Source organism: Hypanus sabinus, chromosome 13 (assembly GCF_030144855.1).
Source record: "Hypanus sabinus isolate sHypSab1 chromosome 13, sHypSab1.hap1, whole genome shotgun sequence".
In the NCBI taxonomy this organism is placed as follows: domain Eukaryota; kingdom Metazoa; phylum Chordata; class Chondrichthyes; order Myliobatiformes; family Dasyatidae; genus Hypanus; species Hypanus sabinus.
Window position 1 is genome coordinate 59,174,931 of NC_082718.1, and position 18,665 is coordinate 59,193,595.

Here is an 18,665-nt window from a genome sequence, read left to right on the forward strand (position 1 = left end):
GATAATTGGGCAGAGATTTCTTCAACTAAACCAGATTGACGTTCCTGACTACAATTTGCAATGTATTGAGGTGGGTTATTTCTTGTTTCATGACAGCAGCATTCCATATTTCAATTGCCTGATTAATGTAGACTTTTGGTGGTAAGTAAACTACAGTCAGGATGAGGGAGGAGAACTCATTAGGTGAGTCGGCACTTAACCATTAGATGTTCCAAGTCAAGGGAACAAGAGTGCTAAAAAACAGCCACGTCTGAGCACACCAAGAGTTTATCATGAAACACAGACCTTAGCTTTGGCCTTCTTCAAATCAGTGGTCCAGTTCGACCTGTGTATCGAGAAGACTTTGGGTGTGATCACTGAATCTGGTATGTCCAGAGTGAGCCATGTCTCTGTGAAACACAGAATGCAGCAATTCCTCATTTCCCTCTGATATAGAATATTTTGCTAATGCCCTCAATGTTGATCTCCAGCAACTGTAAAGGAAGGTCCCATGTTGTAATCCCTGTTCCTCTCTCTTGAGGATAAAGGGAATTTAGTACATCTGTTTAGACAAAGGGTCTTGACCCAAAATGCCAACTGTCAATTTCCCTCCACAGATCCTGCCTGACCTTCAGTTCGTTTCTTGTCCCAGATTCCAGGATTGGAGTCTCACCTGTCTCCTTATTGTCTATCTTTCCTGCGCTGTGGTGTCCATCTAAAACTGAATGCTGTGAAGCCTCATCTAACACGGTGAGATGTGGGCAGGAATTCTCTAGGCTGCTGCATAACAAAACCAGTGGTTCCTTCCCTGGGATGCCTCCAATTTAGCAGCATCCGCCCAGTAGACCATCACCCAAGCCAAGCACAACCAGCGATGACACTGAGGACTGAGGTTTGGCAGGACTCACGACTGAGAGGTACCCAGGCACAGTAAAGCTGTGCTGGATTCACACTGATGTATTTGGCATTCTACGAGGGAAGTAGAGGTGCTCATATGCTTTCTTGATCATGGAGGTCTATGTGGTTGTGAAGACAAGCTATTAGTGATGTTTTACACCTAGGAACCTGAAGCTCTGAATTCCCTCCATCTCAGAACCGTTGCTGTAAACCAGAACATGTGCAACCACCTCTCCCCTCTGCAATCCTGAAGTCAATGGCCAGCTCTTTTCTTTTGCTTACATTGACACCGCATATTGGTGAGAAAAGGAGGGAATGAAGATTGGTTGTTGGTGATGGAGGAGGGGTTGGGAGCGGTAAAAGATCAAAATTTTTTGCCTCACCCGAGAGAGGATCAGGTTGACTTGATTGCGAGCGGGAGTCCCTGCACTGACTGCTCCCTATATTTCCATTGGACTGGGTCCTGGGTATGTTGAAATCTGGGTGTGTAACAGAAGCTGTGCTCTGCGTCCAAGGGCATCGCGTTGGTGAATTCATGAGGGTAGGCTTCTCTCTGAAAAACAAAAAACTAGAGTGTTTCAACTGCATTAGAGTGCTCAGAGCAAGTCTGACTGGTGACAGACTTTCTGAACCTACAGCTTATTCTTATCACCAACAAGAGAAAATCCACAGATGCTGGAAATCCAAACAACACACACAAAATGCTGGAGAAGCTCAACAGGTCAGGCAACATCTATGGAAAAAAGTAAACAGTTGACGCTTTGGGTTGAGACCTTTCATCAATCCTGATTCCCGTCCTGGAATGCCTGAACAGCAAGAGGAATTTAGGACATTAGGCAGCATCTGTGAAGAGGATTAACCAATCAGCATTTTGGGCCAAGACCCTTCATCAGGACTAGAAAATAAGCAGGAATTAGCTAGAATAAGAAGGTGGGGGGTGAATGGAGTACAGTCAGGTAGGTAATAGGGAGGTGTTAGGGAGAAGCTAGGAGGTGATAGGTGGAAAAGGTGAAGTGCTGAAGAAGAATATAACCATATAACAAATACAGCATTAAAACAGGCCATCTCAGCCCTTCTGGTCCGTGCTGAATGCTTACACTCACCTAGTCCCACTGGCCTGCACTCAGCCCATAACCTCCATTCCTTTCCTGGCCATTTATACCTATCCAATTTTACTTTAAATGACAATACCAAACCTGCCTCTACCACTTCTAATGGAAGCTCATTCCACACAGCTACCACTCTCTGAGTAAAGAAATTCCCCCTCGTGTTACCCTTAAACATTTGCCTCCTAACTCTCAAATCATGTCCCCTACTCTCAATGGAAAAAGCCTATCCACGTCAACTCGATCTATCCCCCTCATAATTTTAAATACCTCTTATCAAGTCCCCCCTCAACTTTCTACGCTCCAAAGAATTAAGACCTAACTTGTTCAGCTTTTACCTGTAACTTCTGTGCAGAAACCCAGGTAATATTTTAGTAAATCTTCGCTGTACTCTCTCTATTTTGTTGGTATCTTTCCTATAATTCGGTGACCAGAACTGTACACAATACTCAAAATTCGGCCTTACCAATGCCTTGTACAATTGTAACATTACATCCCAACTCCTATATTCAATGCTCTGATTTATAAAGGGCAGCATACCAAAAGCTTTCTTCAACACCCTATCCACATGAGATTCCACCTTCAGGGAACTATGCACCATTATTCCTAGATCACTCTGTTCTACTGCATTCCTCAATGCCCTACCATTTACGATGTATGTAAATCTGATAAGAGAGGAGAGTGGACAATGGGAGAAAGGGATGGAGGAGGAGCACCAGAGGGAGGTGATGGCAGATGGAGAAGGGAAGGGACAAAAGGGGAACCAGAATGGGGAATGATTTCTTGATCTCCCAAACAACCTCACTGTGACCTTTGCATTTTATTTGTCTACCTGCACTGCAATTTATGATATGCTGCATTCTAATTTCTCTTTACTATCTCAATGTACTTATATATAGTATCAAGTTTCTCACTGTCTTGGTACAATAATAAACCAATTACAATTCCAAGAGAGAAAAACTGTTCAGTTATAATAGTAAAGTCCAATGTGTTTTCTCTCCTGGTTCTGATGAAGGTTATTCAATATGAAACATTCACTCTGTTTCTCTCTCCACAGATGCTGTCTGACCCACTGGGTCTTGCCTTAGATTTGGTTTTGGCATCTTGTTTCAGACTTCTGGTCTCTGCAGTTTTGCACTTTTCATTTAGTGAGTGGGTGTAACACTCCTGGACCTTCAGCATGAAGAATACCGATTCTTCATCTCAGAGGGGCTTTGGAGATGAGAACACGTATCAGTCTCAGTACACAGGTAAGTCCACTTACCTTATTGACAAAGCTGTTGACGGAAGATGACAATGGTCTGAAGTCGGCTCTTCCCTTTCCTGATTTGGGTAATAGTGAACTTGATAATCAGTGGTCGAGATTTGATTGCAGTCTTTGAACTTTTCCGCATCTTTGCATCCATTCTTTAGCTTAGAGCTCCCAGGAGCGGGTGTGAACCAAGTAACAGCCTGTGGGAGGATCAAAAGGTGGTGACACATTCAAACATAAGAGAATAGAATGCACTTTGACGTCAAACTGCACCAGAACAAGCAAGCATATAATCTCCTACAGTGGTGCCACAGCGGTGCAGATGGTAGAGCTGCTGTCCCACAGATCAGAGATGCAGGTTCAAACCTGACCTCTGGTGCTGTATTGTGTGGAGTTTAAGGATCCTCATTGTAAACAAATGGCTTCCCTCTGGGTGCTCTGGTTTGCCCCCACACCCCCAAAGACAGGTGGTTTGCTCCATGTAGTATCATGGTCTAGTACAGCAAATCAGAGGCACGGTAACATAAGAAGGTGCATAGAGTAGTGGGTCAGCACAATGCATTTTTGGCACATCTCTCCCACTTTCAGTACTATCTACACGAGGAGCTGCCTAAAGAGGGAAACTCATATCATCATAGATCCCCACCATCTGGGCCATGTCATCTTCTCACAGCTACCATCAGGAAGGAGATACAGAAGCCTGAAGTCCCACTCCGCCAGGTTCAAGAACCCTCAACCATTCAAACCTTGAACCAAACAGCACAGCCCTATTCACTATCTCAGCACAGCAGTACCATGAGCACTTTGTACTAGAATCAATGTTGCTTCTTCTGTTTTAGTTGTGTTCTTCTTTAAAGTAAGTGTAATTTATATTTCTGTTTCTCTTGTGCATGTTAGTCTCTGATGCTATGTGCATATGATGCTGCAGCAAGTAAATTTTTCATTGAATTTGTGCATACACGTACTGTGCATATGACAATAAAATGATCTGATCGAAGTGAGGGGTAGAATCTGGGGGGGAGGGAGTTGACGGGAATGTGGGGAGAATGGATTATAGTGGAAATTAGTGGGGGAAATAAGGTTGCTCTGTGAGCTAGTATAGGCTTGGTGGGCTGAATGGCTTCCTTCTAAGTTGTAAGGAAGTTGCTCCTTTTCTTTAATCTGACCTTTATGCTGGGTTCTGTTTCACAGTCCACAGCTTCCTGTGTAAGTAACCACTGTTCCTCTCTGCTAGACTGCTGAGCAGGCTTTTTTACCCCAGCTAGTTGATTCTGAGGGCCAATATAAGCCTGCCCATTATTTCCTTACTCAAGTCTATGTGGGGTATAGTCTGCCCTCAGCAGCTGGGCATACGGCAACACTGCCTCTTCACACTTCACCCTCCCCACCCACCCCGCCAATCAGGCAGAAGATCAAAAGCCTGAAAGCACATGCACAATGATCAAGGACATCTTCGATCCCACTGTCATAAGACTCTAGTATGTTGAAGATGAACTCTTGACCTCACAATCTACCTTGTTGCAACCTTGCACATTATTATCTGCCGGCACCCTGCATTTTTCCTGTAAATGAAGAAGATGGTGGCGCGTCAGCAGGGTGCAGCGGCCGCTCCAGGAATGAATATCTGTTCTCCGTAAGTAGGGGCTGTGCACAATCCTGATTTGATGGAGACGGATGCGTGAAGCACGGAGGAACATCTGGTGGAACTTTTGAAATGCCTGTTTCGCTGCCGCTGCTACTGTGCGATCAGAGAAATCTCCGGGAGGAAGGCCCTGAATCCTCGGCTTTGCCTGTTGCTTGGCGGCCGGAGCCGGGGTTGAAGTGCTCGGCAGAGATGGTGCTCGGTGTCGGAGGCTGGAGGTTTTCGGACGGACTCAGAGTTGGCTGTGCTCCGGTGCTTCCAGAGGCTGCATCGGCAAGTTCTGCCGCATTGGAGGTTCATGACAGGAAGAGTTTTTCTTCCTTCTGCGTGAGATGATGGGCTGTCGGGGACTTTGAGACTTTTTTTTACCGTGCCCATGGTCTGCTCTTATCAAATTACAGTATTGCTTTGCACTGTTGTAACTGTATGTTATAATTATGTGGTTTTTTGTCAGTTAGTCTTGGTCTGTCTTGTGTTTATGTGATATCATAATGGAGGAACATTGTATCATTTCTTAATGCATGCATTACTAAATGACAATAAACGAGGACTGGGTGCCCTCATAATCTAATCTAATACTATATTCTGCATTCTTTTATTGTTTTTCCCCTGTACTATAGAGGCACAGAGCAGTACAGCACAAAAGTAGACTCTTCACCCCATCTAGTCTGGGCCAACTACTATTCTGCCATTGTACTTAATTTTTTTTGCAAATGATTTGTATGGCTGGTTTGCAAAGCCAAGTTTCAGATGTGGCAATAATAAATTATTGTCAACCAATACCAGTACCAATGAAAGCAGTGATGGTGTTAACCACTAGAACAATATTTTCTCTGGCCTATTCTTTTAAGAAAGCAGCTGCTTGAACTGTAAACTCAAACAAGCACAGGAAGAATATCTCCCCATATTTGGCCATGGCATGACACAAAGAAAATGCACCAGCTGCAATTCCACCACAAAACATTAGATGTCACTCTCAGGCAAGATCCTCACTGGGATAGTTCATCAGGTGGGTTAAACAAAGTCACTTTTATTGTCATTTCGACCATAACTGCTGGTACAGTGCATAGTAAAACTGAGACAGGACCATGGTGTTACATGCCACAGTACAAAACTAGACTGAAATACGTAAAAAAGAACACAAGAAAAAAACTGCACTAGACTACAGACCTACCCAGGACTGCGAAAAGTGCACAAAACAATGCAGGCATTACAATAAATAATAAACAAGACAATAGGGCAGTAAGATGTCAGTCCAGGCTCTGAGTATTGAGGAATCTGATAGCTTGGGGGAAGAAACTGTTACATAGTCTGGTCGTGAGAGCCCGAATGCTTTGGTGCCTTTTCCCAGATACCAAGAGGGAGAAGAGTTTGTATGAGGGGTATGTGGGGTCCCTCATAATGCTGTTTGCTTTGTGGATGCAGCGTGTAGTGTAAATGTCCGTAATGGCGAAAAGAGAGACCCCGATGATCTTCTCAGCTGACCTCACTAGCCACTGTAGGGTCTTGCGATCAGAAATGGTGCAATTTCCGAACCAGGCAGTGATGCAGCTGCTCAGGATGCTCTCAATACAACCCCTGTAGAATGTGATGAGGATGGGGGGTGGGAGATGGACTTTATTTAGCCTTCGCAGAAAGTAGAAACGCCGCTGGGCTTTCTTTGCTATGGAGCTGGTGTTGAGGGACCAGATGAGATTCTCCACCAGGTGAACACCAAGAAATTTGGTGCTCTTAACGATCTCTACCAAGGAGCCGTCGATGTTCAGCGGGGAGTGGTCGCTCCCTGCCCATCTCTTTTGTTCACATTCAGAGACAGGTTGTTGGCTCTGCACCAGTCCATTAGCCGCTGCACCTCCTCTCTGTAAGCTGACTTGTTGTTCTTGCTGATGAGACCCACCACGGTCGTGTCATCAGCGAACTTGATGATGTGGTTCGAGCTGTGTGTTGCAGCACAGTTGTGGGTCAGCAGAGTGAACAGCAGTGGACTGAGCACACAGCCCTGGGGGGCTCCCGTGCTCAATGTGATGGTGTTGGAGAGGCTGCCTCCGATCCGGACTGACTGAGGTCTCCCAGTCAGGAAGTCTAGTATCCAGTTGCAGAGGGAGGTGTTCAGGCCCAGTAGGCTCAGCTTTCTAATCAGTTTCTGAGAGATGATTGTGTTGAATGCTGAACTGAAGTCTATGAACAGCATTCAAATGTATGTGTGTTTTTTTGTCCAGGTGGGTTAGGGCCAGGTGGAGGGTGATGGCAATGGGATCGTCTGTTGAGCGGTTGGGATGGTACGCGAACTGCAGGGGGTGCAGTGAGGGGGGCAGCAGGGTCTTGATATGCCTCATGACGAGCCTCTCGAAACACTTCATGATGATGGATGTGAGTGCAACGGGACGGGAGTCATTGAGGCAGGACCTAAACCAAGAAACACTTCCAATACTAATGGGTTTAAACAAAAATAAAGAAATAATTGTCAGCCCAGCTATACTCTAAAAGATAAAATCCTAGTTCCGATTGGTATAAACCCATGCATTCCTAAGGAAATATCAGACACAAAAGAAAATCTTTTGTGCAAGAGAAGATAAATATGAAGTTGAAATGGTTATTAATGTGATGCTAAACACAGAAAGAATGTTGAAATGAAACCTGGGAGTGTAGCCTGCAGTTAAAATCAGTGATGAAAGAAATAAAGGACGAGCTTCAGCACAAGAAAACACACTGCAACAAGCAATGTCAATAGATTCGGAAAAGCAGCCATGTGTGGACAACCTGACGGAAATTGTTGACAGTATGTTGAATGTCGCAATTCTGGAGTTTGAAAGGGACTAAAGTAAGATGAACTGTGTTGGCTCTGACTTCAGATTGGGGAGTTTAGAATCAAGCAACTACTTGCTGAATGGATGGCAGATTGGCAAATGCAAAATAAAGAGTAAAGGAGACACAAGATTCTGCAGATGCTGGAAATCTCAAGCAAGGCACACACAAAACACAGGAGGAACTCAGCAGGTCAGGCAGCTTCTTTGGAGAGTTGTGATGAAGGGTCTTGGCCGGAAACACCAACTGTTCATTTCCCTCTGTGGGTGCTGAAGGACCTGCTGAGTTCCTCCAGTGTTTTGTGTGTGCTGCCAAGAGTAAAGGGCAGACATTCAGAGTAGGGGTGTGTAAAAACAGGAGTACCTTCACTCCATTCCATAAGATTATGGCTAATCTTTTACCCCAGCAGCACTCTCCTACACTAACCCCAGAAACTTGATTCTCTCAATATCTACAACCTATAAGTTTCCATACTCAACAACAGAGCCCCCCACAAACCTGTACCCAACACATCATTCTCCCCTCAGCACCTATGACACTTCCTTCCACAGATGCTGCCTGACCCACTGAGTACGTCCAGCATTTTGTATGTGTTGCTCCAAACTTTCAGCATCTCTCTTCTGACTTCTCTGTGTGAGGTGGAGCTGCACAATCTGCCATAAATGACTCACCTGAAGCGGTTTCCCTCATCTGGCCTCACCAAACTCCTGCTAGCTTGCACTCCATCCCTTTCCACCACCTTCATATTCTGGCTTCTCCAGCCTTTCTTTCCAGTCCTGATGAAGGGTTTTGGCCTGAAACATCAATTGTTTATTCCCCTCCATTGACACTGCTGACCTGAGCTGCTGCAGCATTTTGTGTATATTACTCAAGATTTCCATCAGCATAGATGCACCACAAAGCTGTGTGTTTAGCCCCCTCCTCTACTCACTTCAGTGAATAAGAAAGAAATCATGAAATAAACATCAAACTCTGGAAGCACTCAACAGGCAACTGCTGAGAGAGAAAAAGATCTTGAATTTTGAGGCCTAGTGTTCGGTGATCACTGTGCCTTGGGTCGAGGCTCAAGGATGGACCACAAGGCCAGAAGTCAAAGTCTATCCGAGTCTGCGATCTCTGCAAGTCCCCTGGAGAAGTTGAAACCTGGTGTCTGCAGGGCTGACTCTGTGTCCTCTGGAGGCTGGAGCTGCAGACCTGCCCTGGGGTTAAAGGACTTTGTGTGTGTGTGGGTGGGAAAGAGGGTCCGGGCTTGTTTTCACTGTTGTTGGTTGTTGCTTGATGTGTTCTGTGTTCTGCCAGGAATTGTGGGCAGACTATGTTGGTACTAGAATGTGTAGCAACACTTTTGAGGGCTGCCCCCACATCCCCTCTAGTGCATTTGTTAATACAAATAACCATTCCTCTGTATGTGTCAATGTACACATCACAAATAAACTTGAATCTTAAATCTTGAAAGTAGGTTACGTTTCAGGGCCAGGAAAAGGTGAAATACGAAAACAAGCTAGCAAATAAAATCAAAGTAGATAGTAGAAATTTTTTCAAGTATGTTAAAAATAAAAGGGAAAGAAGAGTGGATATAGGACCATTACAAAATGACGCAAAAGAAATAATAACAAGGAGATGGCTAATGAACTAAATGAGTATTTTGCATCAGTCTTCACTGTGGAAGACACTAGCAGTGTGCCTGATTTTGTAGTGTGTGAAGGAAGAGAAGTGGGTGCAGTTTCTGTTACAAGGGAGCAGGTGTTCAAAAAGCTGAAAGACCTAAAGGTACATAAATCACTCAGACCAGATGAACTGCACCCTAGGGTTCTGAAAGAGGTAGCATTAGAGATTGTGGTGGCATTAGAAATGATCTATCAAAAATCATTGGACTCTGGCATGGTGCCAGAGGACTGGAACATTGCAAATGTCACTCCACTCTTTATGAAAGGAGGAAGGCAGCAGAAAGGAAATTACAGACTAGTTAGCCTGACCTCAGTGGTTGGGAAGACATTAGAATCAATTGTTACGGATGAGGTGATGGAGTTCTTAGTGACACAGGACAAGATGGTACAAAGTCAGCATGGTTTCCTAGAGGGAAAATCTTGCCTGACAAACCTGTTGGAATTCTTTGAGGAGATTACAAGTAGGATAGACAAAGGGGATGCGGTGGATGTTGTACATTTGGACTTCCAGAAGGCCGTTGACAAGGTCCACACATGAGGCTGCTTATCAAGATAAGAGCCCATGGTATTATAGCAAAGTTACTAATGTGGTTAAAACATTGGCTGATTGGAAGGAGGCAGCGAGTGGGAATAAAAGGATCCTTTTCTGGTTGACTGCCAGTGACTAGTGGTGTTCTGCAGGGATCAGTGTGGGGACCACTTCTTTTTATGCTGCATATAAATGATTTAGATGATGGAATAGATGTCTTTGTTGCCAAGTTTGCAGATGATACGAAGATTGGTAGAGAGGCAGGTAGTGTTGAGGAAACAGGTAGGATGCAGAAGGACTCAGACAGATTAGGAGAATGGGCAAGAAAATGGCAAATGAAATGCAATGTTGGAAAATGCATGGCCATGCACTTTGGTAGTAGAAATAAATGTGTGGACAATTTTCTAAACAGGGAAACAATCAAGGAATCTGAGATGCAGAGTGACTTGGGTGTCCTTTTGCAAAACACCCTGAAGGTTAACTTGCAGGTTGAGTCGGTGGTGAGGAAGGCAAATGCAATGTTAGCATTCATTTCAAGAGGTCTAGAATACAAGAGCAAGGATGTGATGCTGAGGCTTTATAAGGCCCTGGTGAGGCCTTACCTTGAGTATTGTGAACAGTTTTGGGTCCCTTATCTTAGAAAAGATGTGTTGGCATTGGAGAGGATTCAGAGGAGGTTCACAAGGAATGTGAGGGTTATCATATGAGGAAAGTTTGATGGCTCTGGGTCTGTACTAGCTGGAATTCAGAAGGATGAGGGGGATCTCATTGAAATCTTTCGAATGTTGAAAGGCTTAGACAGAGTAGATGTGATAAGGATGTTTCCCATGGTGGGAGAGTCAAGGACAAGAGGGAACAGCCTCAGGATAGCGGGGTGTCCATTCAAAACAGAGATGCAGAGAAATTTCTGAGCCAAAGGGTGAAGAATTTGTGGAATGTGTTACCATAGGCAGCTGTGGAGGGCAGGTTATTGGGTGTATTTAAGGCAGTGATTGATAGGTTCTTGATTGGACATGGCATCAAAGGTTATAAGGAGTAGGCCGGGACCTGGGGTTGAGGAGGAGATGGAAAAAAGATCAACCATGATTGAATGGAGGAGCAGAATTGATGGGCCAAATGGCCCAATTCTGCTCCTGTCTTATGGTCTTATGGACATATGGGGATTGGGTGACAATGGTAGGCAGTTAAAATGGATTAGGTTCCCTTGTCTGTACAATGTGTTGTTAATGTTGGATATTCTGTGTCATGGTGTACATGTTAGGCCAGATTATGTAAGTAAAAGGAAAACAAAAAACAATGCTAGGCAAAATTGGCCAGTGCGCCTCCAGAGAGAAGGCAAAGGTGGGTTAGAGTTAAAGATTCATCCAGTTACACAGCATGGACAGGCCCTTCATCCCATGCTGGCCAACAAGTCTCCAAACTTGCCCCATTTTCCTGTGCATTTTCCATTTGCCTCTGAATCTTTCTTATCCTTGTTTCTGTCCAAGAATCTTTTAAACATTGTAATGTACATGCTTCAACCACTTCCTCTGGCAGATCATTTTGTATACATAGCCACCACCCTCTGTGTGAAAAACTTTACCCCGTCCCTTTTAAATCTTACTCCTCTCCCCTTATATGCCCTCTAATTGTAAACTCCCCTACCTTGGGCAAAAGACAGTGACCTCATCACTGTCCCCATGATTTTATAAACTTCTATAAGATCACCCTTCACTCCAGGCCAATCCAGCCTCTTCTTATAACCCAAACCTTCCCATCCTGCTAATATCCTCTTGAATCTTTTCTGCACACCTTCCATCTTATTGGCATCCTTTCTATAGGAAGTCACCAGAACTGAACACAATATTCCAAGTGTGGTCTCACCTAAGACTTGTGCACAACATCTCAATGCGCTGACCAATGAAGACAAGTGTATCAAGCACTTATTTAATTGCCTGCTGCAAGTCATTATGCTGGAGAATTTTATACTGAGCTCGGAAGAATGTGATGCCCGTGGCAGAAGTGGAGGTGATGTTCCTCAAGCTTGCACTTGTCTTTGTGCTAACAGTGCAGGAGGATTACAAACAGGGTGGTCTGAGTGGAGTGTGTCGATGAGGGAGCTGACAACAGGAAGCTCAGGATCGCCTGTGTGTACACAGTGCAGGCCTCCACAATGTGATCATCTAATCTGTTTGATTTCTCCAGTGAAGCGGATGCCACATTGTGATCGTCAAATCTAATAATGCAAAACTTTATCTGTATCTCTCTCTCCACAGATGCTGCCTGATCTGCTGAGCGTTTTCCAGCATTCTCTGCTTTATTTCAGATTTCCAGCATCTGCATTTAAAAAGATTTTCACTTCCAGTATTTTTGAAGAGATATCGCAGATGTACTATGCCAGAATATCTTCCATCTTGCATCATTCTGTGGAACTAAATAACTCAGTAATACGACGTTTGTTTGGGCAACGTGCTGGTGTACTGCATCACCTTACAGAGCTAGCTGTAAGATTAGGGATCAATTCCCACCACTGTCTGTAAGGAGTTTGTACACTCCCCCCTGAACGGCTTCCCCTGCGTGCTCTGGTTTTCTTCCTCATTCTAAAGACATGGGGGTTAGAGTTAGTGATTTGTGAGCGTGCTACGTTGGTGTCGCAAGTGTGGCAACACGAGCAGGCTGTCCCCTGCACGATCCCCGCTGATATGCTTTGATGCAAAATGATGCCTTTCACTGTATGTTTTGATACACCTGCGTCAAATAAAGCTAATCTCGGGTAAAATCTTAGCACTTGCCTGTCCATTGGGTTTGCAAAGGATGGTTGTGTATTCAGGACCACTTGCAAACTTATTGCATTCCTTCCACAAAAAGTCCTTTGGAGGGTTATGAGGAACCCGTGCATCTGCTGCCCAAACCTGTGACACAATGATTTAAGCCACTTTAATGCTTTGAAACAAAAATCACCTGTAGGAGGATACGAGAAAGGGTCAGGAGAGGGCAGATTATACAGAAAACGTGAGAGCATTTCGGTGAACATAGCCGGAAAACGACCTATGGTGTGGAGTTCAAAGTGACTGGGGTACCCTGGTTCTGAAGTTACTGGTGGCTGACAAGCAGGTGCAGCAGACGAGTAGGAAGACAGATAGTACATTGGCTTTACAACGAGTGGGCTCGTACACAGGAGTAACGAATTCTGATGTGATTCACTATGGAAGGTTGAATTTGGGTGGATAGAAGCCACTGTTTCCCAGGGTGGAAATGGCTACTAGGACGTGCATAATTTTAAGGTGATTGGAGAAAATTATAGGGGGGATGTCGGAAGAACATTTTTTAATACAGGGAGTGATGGGTGTGTGGATGCCCTGCCAGGGATGGTGGTAGAGGCAGATACATTAAGAGCATTTAAGGAACTCGTAGACAGGGACATAGTTTTAGATAAATGGAGGGAAGGATTAGATTGATCCAATAGTAGGTTTTGAAGGTTGGCACAACATGGGCCACAGAACCTGTAGATTGCTGCAATTTCTATGCTCTATTGTTCACTCCAGGGAGGTGTGGAGTAGCACTAGGCATGGAATCCCAGGACTGAGATACAGATACACATGTTGACCGCTTCCCCCACCCCACCCCACCCCCGTGTATTCCTTACAAAGGTCACCATGTGAGGAGATGTGGGAGGTAGTGGAGGTGTGCACACAAGGGTAAACCCAACCTGCTGATGAAAGGGCAGAGACGCTTTCTCAAGCCTGAATGACAAATGACTTGGAGAGGAGCTTAGCACGTGGCTTGTCATCAACAGCCTTGAACAGTCCGATGCCGATTTTCTTTTCAACTTACCGTTACACAAGCCCCTGCATTTACTCGGGTTCTGGGAGGGAATCTATATATTGTCACGGGCTGTCCACCAGTATTCTGCTGCAGAATATGGCTTCCAATGTCCTCCTCTGTGTCGTGGGAGATGTTTAGAAGTCGAACAAAGTGGCCATTGGTAGCAACTTCCACAATTTTTATATTCCCAATGGTGCTGGAGAAAAGAAAAAGTTAGTGATTTTGTTTGCTAAATTGGTGAATGTGCAAAGTAAGAGATAAAAATAAGTAGGTCTGTTGAAGTTTCAGCATACTAATGAACAAAACATATCCATCTACATCTTAGCTGAAGGTTTAAGCATTCATCTCCTTGAAAATGAATCTCAGTGTAGAATATGGTGTACTTTAATAATAAATTTATTTTGAACATTCAACTTGGATCAGCTAATCTGCCAGGAGGAGAAATCTGACAATATAAAATTAATGAAAAATGTAATACAAATCTCTGGTTGCCATTTTTCGAGCTAATATGTAGAAAACAAGCTGCCTGATATAACATTGCATTAAAAGAAGGCTGATGTTAACTCATGTAACCTCCAATTTTACCTTAAAATTACAACTTTCCGCCATTTGCTAGAAACAACTCAGAGGCTCATTATCCATAGCGGAGTAAAGAAGGACTAGCATCATTAAGTTTAACTTCTATTCGTTTTCAGGATAGCACTACCTGCTCCAATCAAACCTCCTCTGCTCTATCACTTCCTACATATCCATCAATCACCATATACTGCTTTAAGGATACTAGCCAATCTCAGTGCATTTCATTAATCACACCAGCCAATCACCATTCCTTTCACCACTCACACTAGCCAATCATAACTTCATGCTAGCTTCATCCACCACAGACACTAATCAGTACGCCCACCAGTCACTGAGCCTTTAATCACCTTGCCTTCTATTCCCTGTGCTATTTGTTTCCTGCGGACCATGGAAAAGAGAGTGAACACAATGGGAGGAATATGTGGATGATGTGCAGAGGGAGAGGGTGGGGGGGAGGAGGAGAGAGAGGGTGTTAGAGTCCAGGTGGATTAGGAGGGGAGAGAAAGAAAAAGGGAGCAGTTCCCAGAAGGATTTGAATTTGATGTTCATGCTGTCAGGCTGTCCCTTCCCCCCCTTTTTTACTTACCCTTTTTTCCCCATGACCCATCATCCTCTTTTATCAGGTTCCATCATAATTAGCCCTTTGTCACTTTGAACTATCACCTCCCAGCTTGTGATATCATTTCTTCTCTCCAAGTCCAACCCTCTCACCCGTCTAGCAACCCCTCCCTCCCCTCACCTGGATCCACCCACCACCCACCAGCTCTCACTTCCCTCAACACACACAAGATGCTGGTGGAACACAGCAGGCCAGGCAGCATCTATAGGCAGAAGCGCTGTCGACGTTTTGGGCCGAGACCCTTCGTCAGGACTAACTGAAAGGAAAGATACTGTCAAATCTCTTAGTATCTTTCCTTTCAGTTAGTCCTGACGAAGGGTCTCGGCCCGAAACGTCGACAGCGCTTCTGCCTATAGATGCTGCCTGGCCTGCTGTGTTCCACCTGCATTTTGTGTGTGTTGTTTGAATTTCCAGCATCTGCAGATTTCTTCATGTTTGCCCTCACTTCCCTCCACCATTTTATACTCTCTCTCCCGTTTTCACTCTAGATGAAGGATCTCAAGCAAAAATATGAGTTGTCTATTTGTCTCCACAAATGCAGCCTGACCCACTGATCTCTCTCTCTCCCCCTTCCTTTACTCCCAGCCCTTCTTGCTGTCTCTTCCTCTCCTTCATCTTTACCCTCTTCCTCTCTGCAATTCCTCATGGTTTTGCACACAGAAACCTTCTCCTTATTACCTGCCTTCTGCCATCAACTCCTGCACGTTGAACAACTCATAGACAATAAGATAATAAGACATTGGAGCAGAATTAGGCTGGCAGCCCATTGAGTCGACTCTGCCATTCTAACATGGCTGATTTATTATCCCGCTCAAACCCATTCTCCTGCCTTCTCCCTGTAATCTTCAATGCCCTTACTAATCAAGAACCTATCAACTTCAGTTTAAATATACCCAATGGCTTGGCCTCCACAATTGTCTGAGACAATGAATTCCACAGATTCACCATCCTCTGGCTAAAGAAATTTCTCCTTATCTCTGTTCTAAATGGATGTGATTCTACTCTGAGACTGCCAATGGCAGCCAACCAGAAAAAAGCTCCCTTTATTCTCAATCTTTGCTTCCACCCAGACAGCCAATATTCAATCCATGCTAGTGACTTTCCTGTAATACCATGGGCTCGTCTTGTTTTGTAGCCTCACTTATGGCACCAGTCAAAGTCCCTCTGAAAATCCAAGTAAGCAACATCTACTGACTCTTCTTTGTCTATCCTGCTTGTTATTTCCTCAAAAATTCCAACAGATTTGTCAGACAAGGTTTCCCCTTGAGAAAAACATGCTGACTTTGACCTATTTTATCATGTGCCTCCAAGTACCTGAAATCTCATTTTTAATAATAGACTCCAAAACCTTTTCAACCACAGGCTAACTGGCCTATAATTTCCTTTCTTCTACCTCCCTCTCAACTGAAAGAGTGGAGTGCCATTTATAATTTTCCAGTCCTCTGGAACTATTCCAGAATTTAGTGATTCTTGAAAGATCATTACTAGTGCCTCCACAATCTCTTCAACTACCTCCTTCAGAATCCTGTGGTGTAGTCCATCTCATCCAGCTGACATATCTACCTTCAGACCTTTCACCTTCATAAACACTTTCTCCTTAGTAATTGCAATTTCTGCTCTCCGGCAGAAATTCTTGAATTTTTGGCATACTGCTGGTGTCTTCCACAGTGAAGGCCAATGCAAGATACTTACTCAGTTTGCCTTCCATTTCTTGGTCCCCCAATTCTACTTCTCCAGCATAATTTCCCAACTGTTCAATATCCATTCCCTTCTCTCTTTTACTCTTTATATATCTGAGAAAACTTGGTATCCTCCTTTATGTTATTGGCTCGCTTATTGAGGAAGAATTGAAGATGCTGGGTGGGATGAAGATTGGGTGGGTTCTTCACTAAGAGTGGCTTGGTATGCCACCACTAATCTACTTGACTTCGTCATCACAAAATTGCCGGTGTTAGATGCTACTGTTCACAATGGAAGGAATGACCAACATACACTCTTCTTGGAGACAAAGTGCTGCCTTTACACTAAAAACACCTTCTACCACATTTTGTGCCTCATCAGTTATGCCAAAAGGGATGTACTTGGAGCTGATAGCTGCTCAGAACTGGGCAGTGTGGAGCATAGAGGTCCATCGCCATCTGTAAGCTCATGGCCTGTGTTACGATACGTGGGTTTCAACTCAAAGAAAAATGGCTGGAGTTGCTTAGCAGTTTTGTGCAAGGGTGCTTATTTGGTGTGTCAAAAATTCAAACCTACAAAAATAGCAAAAAGAAAACTTCCAATATTTACAAAAGGGTATCTACCAGAAAACACATCAGTTTTGTAATTATACTTGGTCAGTGTGAACTCCTGACAGCTTGATCTCTCTCTCTCTCCCCCTGCCGAGAGTGTTCCACCCTATATTTTTAGGTACCAGGACACAGCTTCTTTAATTACCCACAAGATTAACAAGACTACACATAAATTGGAATATGATATAGTTACAATCACATGACAAAATAAATGGAAGTATCTACCTTAAATATAGTATACAAACAATGTATACACATCACAAACAAGAGAACCTGCAGATGCTGGAAACCTGAGCAACACAGACAAAATGCTGGAGGAACTCAGCAGGCCAGGCAGCATCAATGGAGAAGAGTACAGTTGACGTTTCAGGCCGAGACCCCTCAGCTGGACTGGAGAAAAAAAGATGAGGGGTCGGAGCTAAAAGGTGGGGGAGGGGAGGGAGAAACACAAGGTGAAAACTAAAAGGGGAGGGTTGAAGTAAAGAGCTGGAAAGTTAATTGGTGAAGGAGATACAGGGCTGGAGAAGGGAACAGAAGGTCATGGAAGAAAGAAAAAAAAGAAAATATACACACATCATTTACACATCCCCATTACTAAAGAAAAGGAATATTCTACCATGTATAGTGGAAAAGGCACCATAAGACCAAATCCTTTTTGAATCATTATGAGACTATACCGGGGAAGACACTGAAGTATGCACAGTCAGTATAACAACAGATAAGGTTTGTGTATGTGTGAATACACGCGTGGAAGGTGTGTGTTTACCGAGCACTCTCTGTCACATTACCACCCTCCTCCCCTGTGGTCAGGATGTTTGGCAGCTGAGACAGGTAGTCTGCTCTAACATTTCCTTTCCCTGCTCTATGGTGCATTCGGAATTTGAAAGGTTGGAGCTCCAGCTACCATCGTGTCACTCTGGCATTAAGGTCCTTCGATATCTGAATCCAAGTTAACACCCCTGTGATCTGCTTAAAGGTCAATCTCGCTGCCAAGGAGGTAGTCCCAGGTGTTGCAAAGGACCCTCTGGATGGGCTGACACTCCTTTTCAATGGTGGAGTACCTAGCTTCCCTTGGGAGGAGTTTTCAGCTTAGATAAAGGACAGGTCACTCTTCACCAGGTTGTCCTTCTGCCAACACTGCTCCAATACCTACGTACTCCTGAAGCATCCACCTGGACAAAGAATTGTTTGTTAAAGTCTGGGCTCTGAAAAACATTTGAGGAACACATGTGAGCTTTAAGGGCCTGCAAAGTGTCCTCACTCTCCCTTGTCCATGTCACTGAGTTTCTTAAAGACTTCTCAGTAAGATTAGTTAGAGGTGCAGCCAGATTGGCAAATTAGGGAACAAAACTGCAATACCACCCTACCAGACTCAGGAAGGACTTCAGTTCCTTCTTGGCGCGAGGTTGAGGACTGTTATGGATTGCTTCCACTTTGTCCACCCGAGCTCAAACCTCTCCATGTCCCAACTGGTAGCCAAGTTATCTGGTTTTCC

General features: G+C 44.3%; 1 protein-coding gene across 2 annotated transcripts in view; it reads right to left on the minus strand.

Moving 5' to 3' along the window:
- Positions 1–18,665, minus strand: part of LOC132403900 (uncharacterized) — a 217,606-nt gene that overhangs the window by 21,849 nt on the left and 177,092 nt on the right. For both annotated transcript variants that reach the window (XM_059987708.1, XM_059987709.1), the window contains 4 exons: positions 13,691–13,877; positions 12,649–12,768; positions 3,247–3,434; positions 1,260–1,429 (listed from right to left, as the gene is read on the minus strand). In XM_059987708.1, the coding sequence (XP_059843691.1) occupies positions 1,260–1,429; positions 3,247–3,434; positions 12,649–12,768; positions 13,691–13,877 (665 nt within the window). The remainder of the gene's footprint in view (positions 1–1,259; positions 1,430–3,246; positions 3,435–12,648; positions 12,769–13,690; positions 13,878–18,665) is intronic.